We start from the raw sequence: 23,230 nt of genomic DNA, 5'->3' as shown, positions 1-23,230 counted from the left end.
TTAGATAATATATACAAGAGGCCTAGAGGGCCTGTATTGCTCACCTGAATATTTAAGAAGTCATAGCAGTCATTTAATTGTTTGACATATTTGACACGTGTGACCTTGTAGGTAGGTCAAGGTCATTTTCTTTTTTCTCACTTTGTCGGGCTCTATCACAGGAAGAAACCAGCCAAATATGAAGAATTTATACCTTTCAGTTCTTCAGAAGAAGTCATTTGAAGTCATTTGAAGTGTTTGACAAATTTGATACCTGAAACCTTGAAAGAAGGTCAAGGTAATTTTCATTCTCAAACTTTGTCGGGCTCTATCACAGGAAACCACCAGCCAAATATGAAGATTCTATACCTTTCAGTTCTTCTTCAGAAGTTGTTTGAAGCGTTTTACACATTTGACCACTGTGACCTTGAAAGGTCAAGGTCATTTTCATTCTCAAACTTTGTCTGGCTCTATCCCAGAAAGCTACCAGCCAAATATGAAGATTTGATACCTTTCAGTTCTTCTTCAGAAGTCGTTTGAAGTGTTTGACCCCTGTGACCTTGAAAGTAGGTCATGGTCATTTTCATTCCCAAACTTTGTCAGGCTCCTACCAACGAGAAGCTTTCAGCCAAATATCATGACTCTAGACCTGTACGTTCTTCAGAAGAAGTTGTTTTAAGGAAAAGCGGATGGACGACGGACGCCGCACCATGACATAAGCTCACTTGCAATGCAATTTGAAAGTTATGATGTAGAAGCCTTCAGAATACTAACAATTAACAAGAGTTCCACGAGACGGTACATGATTTTGGTTATTGCAAGCTTTCATAGAAATACACCTGAAGTTATTGAGCAGAAACTGTACGTCAATTCTATAAAGGGCCCCTTAATAAGCGGCGGATAATGGTTATCAAACTTGTGCAAGCTTTCATAGAAATGAACCTTCCTATGAAGTTTGAAATGAATCTATTCAAAATTACTGAAGTTATTGAGCAGAAACTGTTTCGGCAATTCTACAAAGGGCCATAACTCCATTAACAACAAGCGAATAATTTTGGTTATCGAAAATGTCCGAGCTTTCATAGCAATAAACCATCCTATAAAGTTTGAAATGAATCCATTCAAAATTACTCAAGTTATTGAGCGGAAACTGTTTCGGCAATTCTACAAAGGGCCATAACTCCGGCAATAACTGGCAAGTAATTTTGGTTATCGAACTTGTCCGAGCTTTCATGGTAATAACCTTCCTATTAAGTTTGAAATGAATCCATTCAAAATTACTCAAGTTATTGAGCGGAAACTAATGTGTGCCCCCGCCCACGTGAAAACATAATACGTCCCGTCTATCGATGGGCGTATAAAAATTAACAACTGAAAAGTTCACACTAATTTGGCCTTTGATTTTTAGGTCAAGGTCAGTCAACTAATGACAGTGCACTGTACATCATCTGTGGGAGATAAAAGCATACTGCAAAATTTACTGCAGTGATAAATATGGGGCATGATATCAAGGTTTTACTGTAAAGAGATTTAAAACTATGGGCATGATATCAAGGTTTTACTGTATACTGATAATCATTCACAAGGGCATTGTATCAAGTATGTAGTGATAAATGAGGGGCATTATATCAAGGTTTTACTGTAGTGGTTTAAAACTATGGGCATGATATCAAGATTTCATTGTATAATTAGTAAACAAGGGGCATTGTGTCAAGGTTTCAATGTAAAGGGATGAACTTTAATCAAAGTTTCATAGTTCAAGTTTAAAAAAACAGCACAGACTCAAGGTTCAACTACTTGTACACAACATGTAACATACCTAAGGCAAGAAAACCAACAAAACTGATATATTATCTTAGTAACTTTATTTCTAAAAAAATCAACAAATAACAACTGAAATGTCTCGTTATTCTACACCATTTTAAATAATATCCACAACTGAAAGTGTTTTTGTGCATCAATGAAAATGAGAAAACTAAAATAATATATCTAAAATCCAACAGTATTCCAGTTTAGAGTATTTTACCTTAAAAATAAAAAAATAAAAATGAAACTGAATTCCAAGACGCCTCTAAAACAACTAACTTATTTTTTCATTTTCCAAAGTGTTGAACCTGATATTTCCGTACTTTCCCACTCCCATCTCAAAAGTGGGAAATGTAAACAAGGTTATACTATACCAGATAGAACACAAGTATTCAAGTCTTTAAATCTACAAATCTATATAGGTTGACTAGAAAGACGTGCCTCCTCCAGTTGACACCCTCAAAAATAAGGCACATACATTATACAAAAAATAGCGAGAAAACTCTGGAATGAATTTAGACATGTAGCCTTTTCTCATCAAATAAGTTTGGTCGAATGAATAAACTGAGAAGCAAATGCATATCAGTTTTTCCACTTCTCTGAACTTTTTCATTTCATTCGACTTCACATTAGCTCCAACACTTGAATAATTCTTTCTGTTTCTGATATCAAATGAAATTTCTCCCATGATACAAATATAAATGACAACCTTCCCCAGTCTGTGTTAGCACTAAGACTGCTTTTGTTTCAATGTCACATGAAAAAGGTCACTGGCAACACCATGTATTGTAGTTAAGTTTGATCCAGGATCCATGTAATCTTGATTTCACAAGAATATATTGCAGCTTATTTCTGTAGAGTGAGTTTGATGTTTTAACTTTCCATAGTCTCAATTTCAACAATGACCTATGGTTAATAAGCATCCTTGCGTTCTGAATGAGTTGTCTTTCCTTTGTTGTCAATCAATCGTCTTCCTCCTCCTGTTGTCTAGATAACGGCTCAAACGGTAGCACATCCTGTCCTCGGTCAGGGTCTGGCATACGGAAGATATTCAACCCCTTCATCTTGATCCCCAACTCACTGACAAGCAAAAGGAAGTCAATATAAGATATTTCCTAATCTCAAAATGCTATAATATTGAATACCGGTACGTAGGATGCCTGTCCCCCTGCATTGTGTTTTTACAGTAACCTCCCCTTAACTTCCGTTTAGAGAGTTGTGCCAGGACCCTTCTTGTTGACCAGGTAGTTCAATCTGTTAAGGGTGATAGTATATCAATCTGAAGTCCAGGGTTCAAATTCCCACCTAGACCCTCTGATTTTCTTGACATTCAGAACATTTGTTGATTATATTTTGTGGATGTCATCTCAATTATTTCTCATTAAAGTCCTACAAGGTATGGTTTAGCTTTTCAGAAATAATTCATCACACTTAACTTACAGTTTTGGCAGTGGTATGGGGATCCTTAAGAAAACATACATGCTGCCATCTATGTTCATTTACTCTTCAAAATTACAAAATGTATGTGTCAGTACATGACCATTCAATTTTAATACAGAAATTGTATCACATGTCACATTGAACGCTACATCTTACCTCATGTTCTGTGGGGTGAGGAAGATAAACTGTCTATGTAGCTGCTGCTTGGCTACTTTCAGCATCAGATCCATAGAAATACGCCGGTTCACCATGTCCTAAGGAGAGAAAACCCATATTACAGCGAAAACCACAGAACAGAGATTTGCTATACCTAATTAGTGCCCCTCACTCTTTTTCAGGAGGAAATGAAATTATATTGAATCCCTCTCCCTCCCTCCTGACCAAACCCAGTCAATGATTGGTAGAAATTACACTTTAAAGCAGGGATTTAGGTCAAGTGATCATGGCTGAAATTCCTGTGAAGCAGATGAAACATTTGATTTCAAAACCTGCAGCCACATTGGAATATTTTTGTCCTTCAGTGAATATCATAACTCACATTTTATTACCCTAATCCTCCCCTCTAAATCAATTTTTAAAGCACCATGGGTGCTAATTATGGACTTGTTTTGGCGAGTATTTGGCCAAACGTCATTTAAATACCAATATAATTTAGCCACACTCACCATGAAGACATCAAACTCATCAAGACAGCGGAAGGGGGACTCCATGGCATCCCAGAGAGCCAGGATGAAGCAGACCGTGGAGAAGGATCGCTCTCCTCCCGACAGGGACCTCATATCCTTGGCTCCATCTCCATCAGATGTGTTAGGCTGCACCTGTATAAGTTAACAACATAAAACTCACAACTAATCATCTCAAGTTACATTCAAACTTGTAAAATTATTATTGTGAATCTATTCATTTTACACAGAAAAAGGCCAAAATAAACCTGTCAAATAACAGTTCCATCAGCTATTATCTCTGCCCTTTCATGTGATGTCTTACTGAAGCCAGAAACTATTTTCTCTGCCCTGTGTGGTGTCTCCTTGACTATTTTCTCTGCCTTTGTGTGTGATGTGGTACTGAACCGAGACATATTGAAATGTTTGATGTCTCCCTGACTATTTTCTCTGGCTTTGTGTATCATTTGGTACTGAACTGAGACATATTGAAATGTTTGATGTCTCCCTGACTATTTTCTCTGCCTTTGTGAGCGATGAATTGACATCAGGCTAACTGAGATGTTTGGTGTTTATTATTTCCACTGAAGTAGTGTGATGTTATACAGAGGACTGACTTACTGAGCTCAGAGTCTCTCTTGACTATAACCTCACCCCTGGGTGTAATGTAGTAACACACTTACTGAAATGTCCAATGTCTCTCTCGGGTGGTTGAAGGTCATCTTGCCGTTGTACTTTCGATTGCTGAGTAATATGATAAAGAAGTATTTGGCCCTCAAGGCGATTAACTTCCTGAACTCCGAGTACTGCTGCTGTCGCTGGACCATCACTTTTTCTAAATGCTGTAAAACATGTACGATTTTTATCATCATCATCCTGTACTTTGATCAAACTGGTAACATGTTATTCCGTTACTTTCAACTGTCTATTCAATGCTAATACAATTTGTATAACTCACAATATTGATTAAAAGGTTGATGTGTAGAAATTTTCTAATAATTGCAATGGTCATGATGTTAATTAAATAATTGCTTTAGAAATATGACTTTAATTTCAATGGTCATGATGTTAATTAAATAATTGCTTTAGAAATATCGAAATGATAAATTACTAATACTATACATGATTCAAAGTGGGAAGTTATAATTTTTTAATTTTTATAATTAACAGCAGTGCTGAATGATTGAAGTATTTTATAACATAGCTTACATCCATGAATCTTTTAAATTGTTTGACTTCGTCCCTGATCTTCTTGTATGAGCCTTTCTTCTCAAAGTATGTTTTAGTTATCTCGGTAGGATTCCCATGGCTGTAAATATCATAAACAGGGTTAATTTTTAATAACATCTTCAGGGCTAAAATTTATTATCGAATACTACTATTCAAAAGAGTAGTGCGTATAGTTTCAAATGTTTACTAGTTCATGTGCAAATTCCACTAACCCAATATTGTTCAACAAGATGGGCAAAATCAAATTTTGACTAGTCAATCAGGCCAGTGTTTTTTTTTATAGAACCCCTAGTCCAGCTGGAGATTTCACCAGTCTCAGATTAAGGAGCTACCTTTAATGTCTAGCCCTGATCTTACCTCAGCAGTTTAAGGCGCTTAGTATTATAAGCATTCACAAGAGTTTATCTCCAAGTGTGGAATTAACTGTTTACATATAACTGTTGTAGTATTACATAATATATCAATCTTTCTAATTTAAGTTTTTTCCAAACTAAACCACAGCTTTGAAGGAATCCAAGTCAAGTTTCAATTACAGAATTAAATTAAAACTTCACAGTCTTAAAGTTGAGTGACACAAGTTTTTCAAATATCTGGAAGTTTGAGATAAGAGAGTTAGAAAATTAAGAGCAGTGAATGTTCAGCTCATGTACCACAAGACACCACTACTGACAAATTCTAAGGGTATACACCGTCGTAACAGGCAACATTTCTTATCCTTAAACATAGTGTCAAAAACATACTTCAATGTTAAATTTACATATCGCTTAGTCTATAGCATACAATTTATTTCTGCAGCCAATTCTACAACATGAAACTTTAGCGAAATGGGAAAAGTTTGAGTTTAATTGTGTGAAGGGTCCTACCTCTTCTCCTCTACTTTAATGCGTTTGGTGATCTGATTGATTTCACTCTCCAGGTTCTGTACCGACCTCCGCATATTGGCCTTCCTTGGACAGATCTGCTGTGCCTTGGTCGTGTCATTCTGTCAATACAGTACAAGATAACTCTGTCAATGTTTTGAGTTTCAAGACTTTACAATAGATATGGTATTGACGACTGCACTACATGATTCTGTCAGCACAAAATGATTCTGTCAACACAAAATAATTCTGTCAACACAAAATGATTCTGTGAACATGAAATGATTCTGTCAACACAAAATGATTCTGTGAACACAAAATGATTCTGTGAACACAAAATGATTCTGTCAAANATTCCCCGGATGTATGTTCCGAATATACATGCGATACTCGATGAAAATAGATGAAGCTATCCGAAAGTGCCCGGTGCAACTACAACTAAATGCCCTCTGACAAATGTTCCGGTCTCATTCGACTGCTATTTTAGCGCTACGTCATTTTTATTTTGTTTACAACAACGACTTGTCAATATTTTCGGGAAATGTGATTTATATTTTTATTCTATGACTCTTTCAATGAAATTTAAGCTAGGTTTTTACAAATTCAAGCACAAAATTAAGGAATTCAAGCACTTTTCAAGGGAATTTAGTCTTTTTATGAAATTCAAGCACTTTTCATCCCAGGGATCAAATTTCAAGCACTTTTCATTTCTGTGCGAACCATGGTCAACACAAAATGATTCTGTCAACAATGATTCTGTCAACACAAAATGATTCTGTCAACACAAAGTATTTTTGTCAGCATGCCATGTTACCTCTATTTCCTTCTGCAGCATTTCTACTTTCCTCTTCTGGTCTATTACTTTACGCTCCTGCTCCTTTAATTTCTGCTCGTAATGCTTCTTGTGGGATTTCGATTGCTCAATTTCATTTTGGGCATGTCCCAATTCATCCTAAAACCCAAATAATGAACATGACAGGTATGACATTTTTCCTAATTAAAGGATCATGTTCGATACTGTATAAAGTTAGACAGTATCTAAATTAAGGAAACATAATTAAAAAGAATTCAAGATTCTCTAGACTTCATAACTTAAATAACAGTTAATTGTGTAGAAATAGATGTATGAGTTGGCGTATGTTTTATGGTAGTGATCATTTTCAATTTAAGCACATGCTTTTTTTCCTTGATATTTTCAGTTTTGATTTCAGTACATACTATACTTATCACCAATTTAAATTTAAGTGAAGGCATCATGATAAAGTTTCTGTCAAAGCTTAATGTATCCTGGTATTCCACCTAAATCATGATGGATGTTTATTAAATAATAGTATATTCCAACTCCGATTAGTCACAAACTATGCCGAAGTTGATATCAATGAAATGCCATCAAAATACCAATTGGTTGGGTTTTCATCTTATATTTAGACAGGAACACCCATTGATCAGGTTGTTCACCTTATATTTAGACTGAAATACCCACTGGCTAACTTTTGTTCACATTACCTTCAGCGGGTCTGCCCCTTCTGCCATTGACCTCATCTGATGTTCCACCTCTTTGAACTTTTTCTCTACATGTTCCAGTTCTTGCTTACACTGTTCATGTTTCTGGTTCTTATCCGCGCGCTGTTCTTCATGAATCTGAATCTGGTCGTTCATGGTCTGCACCTCCTCTTCCTACATAACATAACAGGTACTAATCTCAAACCAGGCCAAGAAAACGCAGTGATAGACATACACAGCTCATATTTATCATTACCAAGTGAACTATCAAAAGTTATACAAGAACTCAAGCCAACGTGTACCACTGCTCTTTTTATCTAAATTTTACAAATCTGTACCTATTTTAGTATTTCAATTGGGGAAAATATCACAATATTTTCATTGAAATTTGGAAAATACTCCTTTTTCGGTGGAAGTTGAATTATTTTTTTATTTTTGCTAGAAGAAGCAGACTATTTTAGGCTGAAAAATGAGCCAAAAACAAAAATCACTGTATCATATGGACATTTCAATAGGCATACATAACTCGCACCAATCCATACTGACTTGATACATAAAAAGATTTATACCTTTCATACCAGTCCTGACAGACTCGATTCTTCCACAGGCATATACAACTCATACCCAGAGGAAATAGGCGAAAAGCCTTACCAGAGTTTCGACATCCACAGGTTCTGGATCCTCGATACTTTTCAGATCCTGGATTTCCTGTGGGACAAGAAAACAGTCCATCAGATCAATGAATGGAAAACAAACATGAATAAATTTTAACAGGGCTTTCTTTCAATTAGCATGAAATTTCATCAAAATTTACAAAATAATTCTCTGAATTTTCGTATTAACTTCTGACTGTACTTACATCAGTGAGTATTCTGACTTTATGTCCAATCTTGGTCAGCTGTGTTTCTGTCTTGTTGCTCTCTACTTTGTTAGAATGTATTTCCCTAGTGAATTTGTCTCTCTGACGATCTATGGTTGCGATCTCGTTTTCCAGAGACTGAAGCTCCTCTTTGTGTCGGGAGATTTCCTCCTCCACATTGGTGGAGAGGAAGCGGGCACGACCACCCCTGGAGGAGTAGTACCGGAGGGAGGGGTGACAGTACAGCTGGTCGCCGTCTGCGGTAAATGCCTGTTAGCATATATCATACATTTGTTATATACATGTATTTACAAAATACTCCATTTTTATAGTAAAATTACACAATGTTTACAATGCTTCTACTTTCTAAACAGAAAGTGCACTGTTGACCAGTCCAAAATGGTGAAAAGATGACCAGAAAGGGACAGTTAGTCTACTGTAGGTAAAAGTGTGATGACATTTTGCAGATTTTCTTGTTACATGTCCTTTTTATATGTTGACATGTTAAATTCGACATCAACATTGCAGCAATTACCTGCAAGAATAACAATGGATTTTTTGACAAACAACACGAGTATCCTATAGTAGTGAAAGCAGTTTTTTTTTAATACAAAGCTTTTACTTTTTTTTTTCGGGCAGCAAAAGATTTGTTGGAACCTTAGCCCAGACTATTGCTCTCTTGTGGACTAGGCCTGCATTTTGATCTAATATAGCGTATGCTGCTGGCTCAAGGCCATTTGTAAATTAATTCTGTTACATCAGGTCCGACACCAGCATACACTCCATTTATAACTGTACACTGTTAAATCAGGTCAACTGTGTACATAAACATGTTTTGTAAAATAAATAATCACCTCTCTGCAGAACTTAGGTGGTCCTGGCCTTTTATCAGGATCCATTACATCACGAGCAATCCTGTTGTCTTTGATAAGGAGAATGCATTCTACTCCCCTCTACAACATAAAACAAGAGTTCAATGATGAGCCTGAATAAAAATGAGTTTGTAATTACAGGACCTGGCCCCTGTTCCACAGCTTAAGTTAAAAAAAAATCTTCAATCATCAAAAGAAGGGTAACTTCCTTTTCTTAATTCATGATTGAATTTCTTTGGCAAAGGGATGTTTCTTATAATATCCAGTTAAATCTAACTATTAACCACTATTACCCACCTGTTCCTGTGGATTTTCCCTATAAACAGTAACCTCCCCCTAACTTTCGTTTGTATATAACTGTAGCACAGTTGGGCCAGGACACTTCCGTTGACGAGGTAGCTCTATTGGTTAGAGTGATAATACAACAATCTCTAGTTCAAGGTTCAATTCTGAGTCTAACCCCGTTGATTTTCTTTTTACATTCAGAACCCTGTTGTTAATTATATTTTAATAATTTAATCTTTATCACTTCTCATAGAAGTCCTTTAAGTTATGGTTTGCTTTACAGAGATGAATTATTAGTCCTGCTGAAAAAACAAGTTTTCAACCCTCAATTACAGTTTTTGGCAGTGGTACAGGGATCCTTAAAAAAACAGTTGACAAAACGCCACAGTATAACCTGGATTGGCCTTTGACTAGGTGAGTTAACACACTAGTCACTGTAACACAGTATTACCTGGATTGACCTTTGACTAGGTGAGTTAACACACTGTCACTGTAACACTGTATTACCTGGATTGGCCTTTGACTAGGTGAATTAACACACTGGTCACTGTAACACTATATTACCTGGATTGGCCTTTGACTAGGTGAGTTAACGCCCTTGTCACTGTAACACAGTATTACCTGGATTGGCCTTTGACTAGGTGAGTTAACACACTAGTCACTGTAACACAGTATAACCTGGATTGGCTTTTGTCTAGGTGAGTGAACACACTTGTCACTGTAACACAGTATTACCTGGATTGGCCTTTGACTAGGCGAGTTAACACACTTGTCACTGTAACACAGCATAACCTGGATTGGCCTTTGACTAGGCGAGTTAACATACTTGTCACTGTAACACAGTATCCTGGATTGGCTTTTGTCTAGGTGAGTGAACACACTTGTCCCTGTAACACAGTATTACCTGGATTGGCCTTTGACTCGGTGAGTTAACACACTTATCACTGTAACACTGTATTACCTGGTTTGGCCTTTGACTAGGCGAGTTAACACACCTGTCACTGTAACACTGTATTACCTGATCAATGAGGCAGTTAAAAGTGACAGGGTCAGTGATTTCCAGCACATCAACCACAGCCTTGTACTGGGTCCCGGTCACCCGCTACAACATACAAGTGTTCACTTGTTTATATACATACATAAGGTAACCCTGACACAATAAATACATGTAACTACTGCGAATTCAGAGCTGATAACTTCATTTCAACCTTAACCTTTGTCATTATCCCCTATACCCACCATTGAGATGAAAATCACACACAGTTTCATGTACATTTAAAGCAAATAAGTTTCACTGAAGAGACTTCAAACAGTGTGTAGATAACATATAACAATATATTGTGTAAATATATCTTAACAGACTTTCGAAAGATTTCAATTGGTAAATTTGCCACTTGTTTTCAAGTTAACATAAAAATAACACATTAAAGCATTAACTATTCCACTGGCTCAATATTTGTACAGGGTTAAATAAAAGTATCACTAACAGTCATTCAGTTGTCCTCTAGAAATATCAAATAAGGATAATTTTACAACTTGTTTCTATGTCATTGTAACATATAAAGAAACAAGTGAAAATATTACTTCTGGACCACTAGCTTGATATATAAACAATGTTTCATAAAAATGTTATAATTTTCCATGTACTAATTAAGAAATAATAATGTTAAGTGCATGCACAGTGTTAAATATCTCTATATTTATGTTTTTTCAGGAAAATATTTTTCATTGTAACATGTTACTTACTCCTCGGCTAACATTATGCTTTTGGTCCTGAAAAGGAAACAGGCTGACGTTAGTAATGTCCACATTTAACAATCTGATGCACATAATCTTTTAATCAGGTATTCCAGAAAAAAAACAATCTATTTCACCCCACCAGGCTTTGCTTAGGGTTACACCAACATATTTATCTAAAATTGTACTAGGAACAGGTTGATTAATAACCCCTCCTCAATAAAAATTGCTGAAACTGCAATGTTCATATATTTCAAGTGAAGAGTGTTGGGAAGGCAAAAAATGCCGTAAAATTTCTCAGTACATTCTTATTACCAAAAATGACATGCAAGCTTTTTTCAATTCTCCTTCAAGAATTCATGTATTTTTCAATGCCTATTAGACTGTGTATGACTCTTGAAATGTGAGAGCAAATTAATTTCCTTGGATCGAAACAACAAATATCAGACACATCTCGATGCCAACATGGACCAATACGTCTGTAACAAGTACTAGAAGAACATTGTAAAATTATATAAAAATCTTATTTCATACCTTGAAAGCAGAGACAATAATGGATGGCCGCTGTCGCTCAGGACAAACATCGTCAAAGATCTTCTCCAAAATTGCCTCATCATGGTGGTCGTGACAGCAAAATGCATGTATAAGGTTTCCCAGGCACCGCTCTACAGCAAATGCCCACTCCATGTCTGTTAACTTGAAACACGAACCTGAAGTAAAAAAGAAATCCATACATAATTGATCTTTGTTTCATTTCTTTTTTTTATCTTTGTTAAAAAAAGATATATCTATCTTAATTATAAATAAAACTCACAGAACAATTTTTTGATTTTTTTTTTCAAATATATATGCCCAACTAACTCTTTTTTACCAAAAAATGTACTCTGTGATAAATCAATCTTACTTGTAAGTTACAAGTCCACACCTATGTTAGGTGCATGTTCTCACCTTTATCAGTTACAAGCTCACACCTGTTCTATTTTTGAAGTATTTTACCTCCTGGGCTTGACAAAAGTAATATATGGTATACATCACTTTCTTTCCCTGACAATTCGATCATAACAATCTTACCAGATATCTAACACCGCACTACATATGTGTTTTTTTCTATCTAAACACAAAACAAGTTTGAGTACAATTTCACATCGCTATAATATATCCTCATTTTGAAATCATCAATATCTGTCACCATAATCCAGCAACAAAATTGTCTGCAAAATGTTGCATCTTGTATACACAAAATTGTGGTATTTTTAACACAATGTCACCTTTTGAAACCTCATTGAACTCCATTAGAAGTAAACTGATGCATAGTATACCAACAAACCTAGAAAATCACAGAACAATAGGTACCTCCTTCTAATAGGGAGTAAAAACATTATAAAAATCCTGATGAAACATAAATATCATATTAGCTTCTTTATAAGTAACATTACACTGGAGCATATTGTTGGTACTTTTTCTCACACTACAAAACAACTGTACAAATGGATTGTTCACCTATTGGGCCGACTGGTCGGCGGTGAAACTGATGGCGACGACAGCGCTCCTCGATGTGCTGTAGCAGTGTAGGCATGTAGGCCCCAAACCGGCGGATGTTGTCCTTCTTGGCTTCACAAAGGTTCTGTAAGTCCTTCTTGATCTGCCTCGCCCTTGTTTCTATAGTCTGTTGCTCAGTTCTGGGACAAGGGTTAAGTTAGTGATTTTAGAAAATTGTGATACATGTATTGATTTGAGGTATTTGTTGATTATAAAGTCTAAAATAACTGACAAAGGTTAATACATAAATTACTGATCTAGAATTCTGTAGTTTACCCTAGTATAAGGACATGAAGTGGTTCAGAAAATAACATTTTTTCAAGTTATAACTAGTAACAACTATGTTTCTTTTATTTCGTAAACTTTCTACCAATTTTACAATAAAATGCTAGAAAATAATGATAAAGGAATTTGGTACATTTCACTTTTTGTTGCTACATATAATCATTTTTTAGTATTTGTAAAAAACTTAAGTTGGTCTGAAAACCTTAACCACATAATACTGACTGGAGTGTGTATTCGTTCTGTTTGGCCTGGGAGATAGCACTTCGGTACTGGGCCTGCTGGTGTTCTGTTGTCGCCAGTTGTGCTTTCCAGTCATCGACCTCGTCTTCCTTACGCTTTATCTTTGACTCCCTCGTCTTCCTCTCCGACTCGTAATCACGCTGGGCACTGGTCACAGATATAAGACAACATCGTCATTACGGCTAGGAAAGTTGAAGCATTTTGTACTTTTTGACATATATTTGTATAGTTCCATTGCACATCAGAACAACAGACATTGACATCGAGAGGATAGTTCTGATGTCAAACAAAACATCTAGCAATAATGTAAATATGTAGGAACTGTTATCGAAGTACCTCATGTAGAGTAGCTAACACGAGTCTGGTAAAGAGTGAACCTTTCATTGGGATTTTGGGGTTAAGAACTAGTGGTAATTGTGTTTAGTCAATCACACAATGGTATATAAGGTGGAAAGACAAGGAAATGAAACAAATCTTTAATGTCTAACTTCCTCTTGGAATTAAATTACATAACAACCAGCACAAGATAATACATGTAGTCACATAAATGTTAAAGATGCCAATATCATTCTTACCTTTTCTGAATCTCCTTGATCTTTTCTTGAAGGAGAGTTCTGTCTTTTTGTACCTTCCTCAAATAGCTCTCAACCTTCTTGAGATCGTTTTGTGAATTTCTGGCCACCCCTTTTTTTTCGTTGACCTCTTTCTTAGCCGAGTCGTATGTTGGCTTGAGGTCCTGTACCTCATCACTCATTGTCTTAAGCTGCTCTTGGATGTCCTTCTGTCGCTGAACACACTTGTCCACCTTGGTCTGGAAACATGAATTATACAATTGATTGGTAGTATGGATACAATGTCATGTACAATGCTTGAATCCTTCATCTATGCACTTTTCCTTTTGAACATATCAATTTTTGTGACACTGATAGGGAAACTCATTCCAACACATCATCACTATTCTAGGCCTCACAAATTTGAACAAGTTGTTGAAGTTTCAATACATTTGTTATTTGATCCCTCTGACTTTCATATAATCAAGATCATTACTTAAAACGAGCTCAATAGTGCTTCAACCCAGTCCTTAGAACGAGCTCAATAGTGCTTCGACCCAGTCCTTAGAACGAGCTCAATAGTGCTTCAACCCAGTCCTTAGAACGAGCTCAATAGTGCTTCAACCCAGAAAGTCACATGACAAATATTTATTACTTTGTGCTGCATCGTTTGGTATAAGAATTGAGTAAGTCTTTGACACTTTTGGCTACTGACCTTGAAAGTAAATAACGGTAATTCATTTGAACAAACTCAATACTCCTCTGCCCTAACAAATTACGAGTCAAACTTCATGACTTCAGTCCTACGTCGTAGTTTATCAAGGAAAAGTTTAGACAACATATGAAACTGTACCATCTAATGGGTTCACAACCACTTTGTTCACAGTAAGCAAAAATACATATTGTTCACAGTAAGCAAAAATACATATTGTAACATGGATACAAGTATCACATAGTGACGACAGAGTGACTCTTTCAATAAATCAACCAGTTCTAAGTTCTAGCTTAATTATCATCTACACACTGAAACACAGTCTATGATGTGCATCTGGTTCAATGTGTTAAAACAGCTGAATAATATTTTACTTTTTTTTTTTAAGAAAACATTCTTCGGTAGTGTCTAGATAAATTTCATTTTAATTATGAAGATCATTTCAACAGTTATTTAAATATGAAACCTTCAGCTGTTACTCTTAAGGATTTTGTGACAAATCCATTGCGTAAGGCACTATAGTTACCTTTGCCTCATCCACCTTCTGTATAAACTTGGGTAGCCTGCTCTCTTCCTGTTGTAGCTCCTTCGTCAGTGGCTGGAGGCCCTACAACAGGTTTAAATAAAATTAATATACAACAGAAACATTTTTATATGATGTATATGTATAACCATCTGAGTAAAGGAGTTAAAGAATATGATATATTGACCGGAAAGCCCACATATACAATGTATCAGTAATGATTCCACACTTCCAATGGTAGCTTTAAACATTGTCACCAAAATGAAACTCCTCTTTTTAACTCCTGTATGATGAAATCAAAACATGACAAAAGTCCAAGACCAACTGAAGGCTACTAATTTGTACTTCTCCATGGCAACTCTGTAACACACAACTGTCTCCTTTTCCAAAATTTTGGACCAAATTGAAGCCCATATCATATTCCCTCTAGGTTCAAGGGAAACATATGACCTTCTTTTTCCCCACTGGCCAAAGGTCGGTGTTTTTCTCTGGGTACTCTGGCTTTTCTCGACCATCAAAATCTGGCATATCCTTAAATGATTATAGCTGTTGAAAGGAGGGAAGACACAAACAAACCAAACCAAACCATCTTCATCCCACTGCAATATCAAGGACCGCCTACAGAATTGAGCATATTCTTTTATATCTTCTGCTAAGGAAAGCTGAGGAAACACTCCTATCTTTTGCTATGACATATTTCTCTCCCATAGCACACCTATTGTTTACCAATGTTATACTGTGTGAACCTTCGTGACCTTATTGTGTTTCTCAAAATTGTATATATTTATCAAAACGCCCATAACTTAATGTTTCCTACATGACAATGGTTTAGACTAGACTGAAGCCTAAAACTGGCAATGACCCAGACTAGACTAAAACTAACAATTTCCCCTTTCCTCCATAACAAAACCTAAACCTAAGGCTAAACAGAAGAATATACCTTAAAGCTTCCTCCATGACAAAGGCTTAAGCTAGACTGAAGCTCTCAATTAACATTTTTCTTCTCCATTGCCAAGGGCCAGACTAGGCAAAAACCAACAACTTACTCTCTCTTTCTCCATGACAAAGGCCCAGGCCATACTGTCCTTGAGCTCTTTGATCTTGTTCTGCAGTTCCTTGATAGCTGTCAGAGATTTGTACTTTTGTTCCCAATCGAGTACCTCCCTCTCTAGTATTGGCAGAGACTGTAATATTTACAATGTTATCACTCTTAACAAATGCAAGTAATTTTTTTCTACTTTCCAATGGAGAAATTTAAAAAAAGGACAAAAATCCTGTTTAAGTAAAGTGAAAATTATCTGCAACCTACTTTTTTGTACACTGTACAATTACATTATAACAATATGAAATTGTTTTAAAATTAGTCACGTTTCATTGACATCTGCCTGCTATCTATAATTTTCTTTAACAACTGACAAAACATTAAAACACTTTTTAAACATCTGAAATCAATTTCCTTTTTGTAAAACCAAATACCAGTTCAATACAACAGTAGGGCTAAAAAAAAATAATTGCACAATAAAATAATAAGAAAGCGGTTTCGTTTGAAAGCCATTGGTTTTACCTGTTCTTTTTTTTCTATGATTTCACGGGTAATTTCCTTCTGTTCGTTGGCCATAGAATAGTCCATCTTCATTTGTTCCAGCTGAGTAGCCTTCAGGAAAAACTGTTTAACAACAAATACTGTTTTGTTACAAATCTACCATCCATATTGATAAAATTGCTTAGAAACACTGTCTCAATATATATCTGCTGGCACTCAATATTTCTATAAGGTCAAGTAGCAATATTTTTTGGTTTACGAAAACACTTTTTGTTCCAAACTGTGTCACACAATTAATATTTGTTGATTTTCTTTGAAGTGAGACTAATACAAATGTCTAAGACACCATTTCAGTGACACTTGACTGTCCTATTGAAATGTACTAATAATTGAATATAAACATTTAAACCAAAATATTCAGAGAATGAATTAACATAACGGTGCACTGTAATAACAAAATATGTATGAAGTCACTTGGAACTGAAGTGTACAAACTGCCAGGGTAGCTATTGAACTTAATACCAAGGATTTTGGGAATGAGGATCAAGTTCAAGTTCTTTATTACCCGAGTCCTTCGATGAGGAAGATATGATTTGTGTCTATACCTCACTAGTACTAGTCATAAGGACTTTTGGAGCTGAAGAAGTCCAGATTGTCATGACTTTATGAGTTGTTATGAGGACTTTCGGAGATGAGGAAGTTTGGCTGACCATACTTACTTTGTAATCAATAAAAGGACTTTCAGAGCTGAAGTTACAACTTTTGTCCAAACCTACCTTGTATTTGTCGTGAGGACTTTTGGAGTTGAGGAAGTTTCTACTTGTGTCCTGATTAAGGATTGATACCGGATTGTCAACTTGAATGTTAAATTGGTCCAGAATGTAAGTCAAATCTTCACGCTTCTGTGATATCACTCGACCTACATAACAGAACATAAACCATTATTACATTTCATACAATCAGATCGTAGTAATCAGTCTGACTGTCCAACTACACAACGAAAAGGCTTCTTTATCAGTGACCTTACAACCTGAGCAATCATCTCCCTACACAAACACTAACAATGCATACTTTGCAGTAACTGACCCTGACCTTGAGCACAACACCATGGAACACAACAAACATTTGTTTTGGCCCCCAAACTAATCAATAGCCACCACCTCTCTGCTGAAAATTGATGAATTTTAATGACATGATTTAGAGCCAAATAACACTGTTGTTTCGTGTTAACATTGTGAATTTATCTATAAATTAGTGCATCTAAACTAAAGGCTGACAATTCTGACCATTCAGTGTAAATAGTGAAGGGAGGCCCTCACTGCAATCGGTCACTTGTTAGTTCAACGAGGCAGAATGGTATAAGTAGTACGTTCATAATTAATCTCATATTAAGAACTATCCATATCAAAACAACAATCCAATATTGTATTTTAATGGAAAATGGAAACAGAAATACAAAATCAGCTTCAAGCTTAACTGTTGTGATTTACATTTTCTATAATATTAGTATTTTCTGATTCTCAGCTGATTTTTTTTACGAAGTTGTGTTTTAAAAATCCTAAAACTACTGATCAAAATTTTGTGTAAGCCTGTTTTTATACATTGTTTGTTATGCCCTGGTTTCTGATTTCTTTGTGAAAAGTGTCGCCAAGAGGTCAAATCATAATACATTTGTATAGGTTGTACAACAGCTGTGAACTAAAACATTACGAATATTTGAATTGCGAGATATACTGTGACAGAGACGTCGACTCACCATCTTCAGATTTCAGTCTATAATGACTTCCACCATCCCTGGCAAACTTGCGCTCCACTATGATAGAGTTGCCATACTCTTCATGTTTGTAAGCATCTGGACCACGATTCCTCAACTTTATCATCACTTCTGCAGTCCTGTGAATATCAGCATTTACAAATTTATATAATATGTGACGATTCAATTAAGTGCCTGAATCAGGCTTCACGATACGACAATTTGAAATCATGATAAGGACAATGACAGATACATTTTTAAATCAATAATTGCAAGATATTTTTATTTTAAGTTTTGCTGTTTTGAATGTTTAATCGTGTATACAAAAAGTCTTGGAGAAGAGTCAAGTTTATTATATATATATGCAAGTGTTACAAACACTAATAAACATCAAATTAACGCTCTTGTCTGCTGGCTGGGCAAGAGTAAAATGATGAGTATTGAATTTAATAAATACTTCATCTCTGAAAAGGATAAAGTATTTATTTATTCAGTGAATTAGCAATTATAACCAAACAAATAACTAGCTGATCATGACACTCTTTGAAGATGAGGTACATGAAGATCTGAAATCATTTGATAATTTGTGATTCAAGATAGAGAAACTTTGAAATGTTAAAGCTTTTCATGTACACATGAAAATCATTCATACAGTGATTGTGTGGTATTTATTCCTTAAATATGACATCACTGTAAATTAATGTACGCTCCGTTATTCTGTAGACAGTGGCCTATCTGTCTGTAGGACTACTTACTGTTTTCCAGTTTTAATGAAACTCTTGATAGTGTTTCCCCTACTCGTGACATTAGCCTTCCCACCGAGCCCAACCACTAAAGCAGTGATCACTGCACTTTTGCCACCTGAACAGAACAAAGTCAGGAATATATATACTCTGTTGCAACAAGAAAACCAATATAACCTTATACATCACTACATATAAAGTCATGCATTTGTTTATATTTATTTCAGAAAAATTGTACAATTTGCAAGCTTGATATTTAAAAATAAATTAACGTCTAAACTTGCGGATATACATGTACATGACTTACTTCCATTTCGTCCCATGAGGAAATTGACATGTGGTCCCAGGGTGATATCTAGTCGATGGTGACACATGAAGTTCCGTAGGTTAATCTTTTCCACAATACCAATATCTGCTTCTCCCTGTGGAGACAAAGAAGGGGCTCTCAAATAAAATGTATCCAGTAACTGATAACTTTAATCCTACATGACTTTTATCCAGATAAACCACATAAGCATCTAGTCCAATTATTCTGACGTTTTATCGACTTTTTTTTATATCGGCCTGTCGTCGATTAACGTCAGAACTCCAGCCTACTATAGTATGCGGGAAATAAGCAACCCGCGCCTTGTTCGCTCTTCAAACTGATATTTTAGAAACAAATCGTCACTTTCACCCACATGTCCCACATGGATCGAAAGATCTATTATTTATGCACAAGATGAACACAAATTACATGCCTCAAACAACCAATGCAATCACTGATTTTTCAGACTTACTCTGTTTTACTTTACGTTTTTAGATAGCCCCGCCTTCTAATGCCACGTGACTAAAATCTTGACGGCCCACACGATAAACTTAGGAAATACCTTCGGTAAGGCGAGATCTTGTCAAGTAATGCGACATTGCTCATGCCCTTATTTCCATTTAAAACATTGGTTTGTATAGAAAACGCTGTAAAATACTGATCGTAATGGTCTTTGAAACATGTTATTGATACAACCTAGTGCATAAAGAATAGATCTTTCGTTCCATGATCAACATGTGTGTGAAATTGAAGATTTGTTTCTAAAATATCAGTTTGAAGAACGACCCAGGCGCGGGTCGCTTATTTCCTGCATATTAGAGAGGGCCAGAGTTCTGACATTAATCGACGACAGACCGATATAAAAAAGTCGATACAACGTCAGAATAATTCGACTACCAAAATAAGCGCAAGCCCCATTTTACCGAGGATTTATCAAAGTCAGCTCGGCAGGTCAGGTCCATGTCCTGGCTCTGCTCCATTTCATCTTCATCCGACTCAACAACCTGTCGCTTCCGTGGGATCTTTTCTCCTCCTCCATCATTGCTTGCCTTACGCTTTGACATATTTGTTTTTTCCTGCATAAAATATATTGAAAATTAAAAAATAAATGAACATCTTGTGTGTTTTATAAACCAAAATATTCTCAACAGCACGTACACTTCTGTTGCATGCTCTCAGTAACCATAGACTGAGTTTACCAGATATATATAATCAGCCAACATTTTAAAAGATCCAGGTGCTGCGCCAGAGCTGAAGGAAACCTAGCTGCTTTTAGAAGGCTTGGTATATTAGTGAAAAATAATGATGTAACATGGGGAAAGAGAAATGAACGGATAGACCAGAACTCAAACCTAGGACCTCTGAACTTGAGGCGGACATGTGATCGTCTGCTATATTTTTGAAACTTCTGAGAGTCTCTTTCTGTAAGCTTTAATTTTGAATATTCTCCGTGTGAAAACCAGGAAGTTTTGCAATACATTTTCTTGTTTAAACACATGCCACATACAGGGGTCCTCACGCATGAAACATAGCACTGAAGACGTGTACAAGTAACCAGTGGCGGCTGTTATGTGAACAAAACCAATAACAATACAACAGTATTCCTGTATTTGATTCTTTCTACTGCTAATATAATCTGGATCGCCATTTCTCAACAGGAATAGCCAATGCTATTTCATATTAAACTTCATTGTTTGATAGGAACATGCTCAACATAAATAGAATTTCGAAATTAAATTGATGTAAACTTTACGTGTTCAGAGTCTTGTCATTGCCGTCATTTGATGAAAATGAACAGTTCTACTTCTGTCGTTTGGCGCCAGACAGATGAGTTTACATTTTCAGAATGGACTAAAACTAAAACTGGTTCAAGTCAAGAACTCCGGATTGTGGCAAGAAACAGGGAAACCGAAACAATCTACTTTCATGTCATTTTTATATCTTCAAAAAAATGTCGTGTGAAATTTCACAAAATTAATTTAAAACACCTTGAGCCATAATCTAACGTACATAACAACAGTTTTTTTTTAAGAATTACAAAAATCAAAAATTGAAATAACAAGGGAGATAACTGTAAATTCTTGCCTCGATCGTCTGTCAATACAAGGGTGTATCACAGGGGTTCGTTACAAATGTCTGAAAAACACATATGTAATACTGATATGGGTCACAGCACACATAAATTTATTATTCGACTCATGAAATACAAAAACAAAAACAAAACTAAAAAAAACATGAAATTTCACAAAGAGGGATACTTTACGTCAAGCGCTATTCTAGATACTGTATATACATTATATTCAAGTTATGTTTTATTTCTTCTTCGTGAATGCCAATGTATTTATAATTAAGTGTATTACAATCTAGTAAATTAATGTATGTATTCATTCCTGTTACATGTTGCGAAATCCAGAAACTTTTTTCGTTATAAATACAAACAAACTGATAAACTTGCTTGTAACTTTTCATTTCCTGCAAAACGTTTAAAGCATTTGGGGTAATAGCAACAGCTGATCAACCCGTTGTCAAAATGATGTGACCGGATGGAACACTGTTCTGGGTACCTTCGGCATGGTATTTCATTGAGGTAGCACTATATGGTAGTCTTCAGATTCGCGCTAGTCCAATTGCAAGGAAACACACATACCATTACACACATGGAGGTACGTCTTTACATTTATGAGCTATTAATATTGGTAAACCCGATACAATCAAACCAAACCTTTCTGAGACGTATAACACCATTAGTATTTATATATGTCTCTGCTCCTGCTTTGTAACTTAAACCTATTGTTTAATTTAATATCAATCGTCTTATTTTAGTAAAGGTTTATATAATTTACTTTTTTTAATCAGGTTTTAATCGAGTATTTTAGTTCGATGTTGATCTCTAGTATCGTGTGTTTTATTGCCATTGCAGTACTGGAAGAGGTCACAGATTGCTGCACTATTAGTGGTATGCTCTTGTAACATTCATTCCCTTCACCCCTATACCCCTATACCCCACAACCCCACCCCCACCCCATATACCACACAATCCCACTCCCACCCCTATACCCCACAACCTCATCCCCACACCTATACCCCATACCCCACTCCCACCCGCCTTTCTGAAAAAAATCTGCATGGATTTTTTCATCAGAATGGCACATTGTATTTTTTCACGGTACTTACGGACGGACATAATGATATCCCCATTGCTATGGTATATAACTATTTTAGGATAATAATTAGATTGTCTAGTTAAACAGCAACTAATACAAGAACGATTTTACCTGGTTAAGTATCGGAGAGTAAGGGAATTTCTATGGGGCTCATCTTTGAATGAGGAGAGGATTTCTACCCAAGATTCTACAGAAGTTGTTTTTCCTTTTTTTTCCTATCACCATCGAACATGCGTACGAGTTTGTAGTGCTGATATGATGAACCATTCTAAATTGAAACTACTGAAGTTTCGCTATTTTGATACTCCTGACAGATCCAGTGTATGTTTCCCATAATACAGTGTCATTTGAGTTTGTGAATAATTGTTTCCATTGTAATTCCTGCATGCTGCGATACCTAGAATTATCATTTTGTTTACGTGACTATTTTATGTAAATCTGTATTACGCCGAGCCTTGATAAATGATATAATATCAACATCATACCGTATTGTTCCAAGTTTCATCAAAACGAATTTTGGATGTTGGCATGAGGGCATTCATACTATTGTTTTATTGTTCCACTTCTTCATGATTTATTAAGTTCATGTAAGTCCTGCCTGTTTCGATACTGAAATATCAATTCCATTAACTGTTCC

At 35.8% G+C, this 23,230-nt stretch overlaps 1 protein-coding gene across 1 annotated transcript; it reads right to left on the bottom strand.

Annotated features, from left to right (window-relative positions):
• Nucleotides 1-1,827: 1,827 nt before the first annotated feature.
• LOC110462536 (structural maintenance of chromosomes protein 6-like) lies at nucleotides 1,828-21,297 on the bottom strand. Its single transcript, XM_021516518.1, has 26 exons — nucleotides 21,183-21,297; nucleotides 20,353-20,505; nucleotides 19,430-19,544; nucleotides 19,135-19,240; nucleotides 18,383-18,519; nucleotides 17,403-17,545; nucleotides 16,648-16,749; nucleotides 16,130-16,267; nucleotides 15,087-15,167; nucleotides 13,873-14,108; nucleotides 13,280-13,444; nucleotides 12,734-12,912; nucleotides 11,768-11,943; nucleotides 11,243-11,269; nucleotides 10,515-10,598; nucleotides 9,194-9,292; nucleotides 8,340-8,609; nucleotides 8,132-8,188; nucleotides 7,484-7,654; nucleotides 6,792-6,929; nucleotides 5,981-6,099; nucleotides 5,097-5,196; nucleotides 4,571-4,729; nucleotides 3,891-4,043; nucleotides 3,382-3,479; nucleotides 1,828-2,865 (listed from the first exon to the last, which is right to left on the bottom strand). Exons 2-26 carry the CDS (start codon nucleotides 20,491-20,493, stop codon nucleotides 2,748-2,750), a joined length of 3,312 nt encoding a protein of 1,103 aa, XP_021372193.1. The 5' UTR covers nucleotides 20,494-20,505; nucleotides 21,183-21,297; the 3' UTR covers nucleotides 1,828-2,747.
• Nucleotides 21,298-23,230: the final 1,933 nt, after the last annotated feature.

The sequence above is a fragment of the Mizuhopecten yessoensis genome, unplaced genomic scaffold (genome assembly GCF_002113885.1).
Source record: "Mizuhopecten yessoensis strain PY_sf001 unplaced genomic scaffold, ASM211388v2 scaffold10799, whole genome shotgun sequence".
Classification (NCBI taxonomy): Eukaryota; Metazoa; Mollusca; class Bivalvia; order Pectinida; family Pectinidae; genus Mizuhopecten; species Mizuhopecten yessoensis.
Note: the sequence above shows the minus strand (reverse complement) of the source record. Positions and strands in the feature narration are given on the sequence as shown.

Excerpts from the sequence above, each read along its gene's own strand:
- LOC110462536 (XM_021516518.1), bottom strand. The coding sequence starts at position 20,493 with ATGTCAAAGCGTAAGGCAAGCAATGATGGAGGAGGAGAAAAGATCCCA. Across the intron at positions 11,944-12,733 it reads CCGACCAGTCGGCCCAATAG|GTTCGTGTTTCAAGTTAACA; the intron begins GTGAACAATCCA and ends TTTTTACTTCAG. Across the intron at positions 8,189-8,339 it reads AAGTCAGAATACTCACTGAT|GAAATCCAGGATCTGAAAAG; the intron begins GTAAGTACAGTC and ends CTTGTCCCACAG.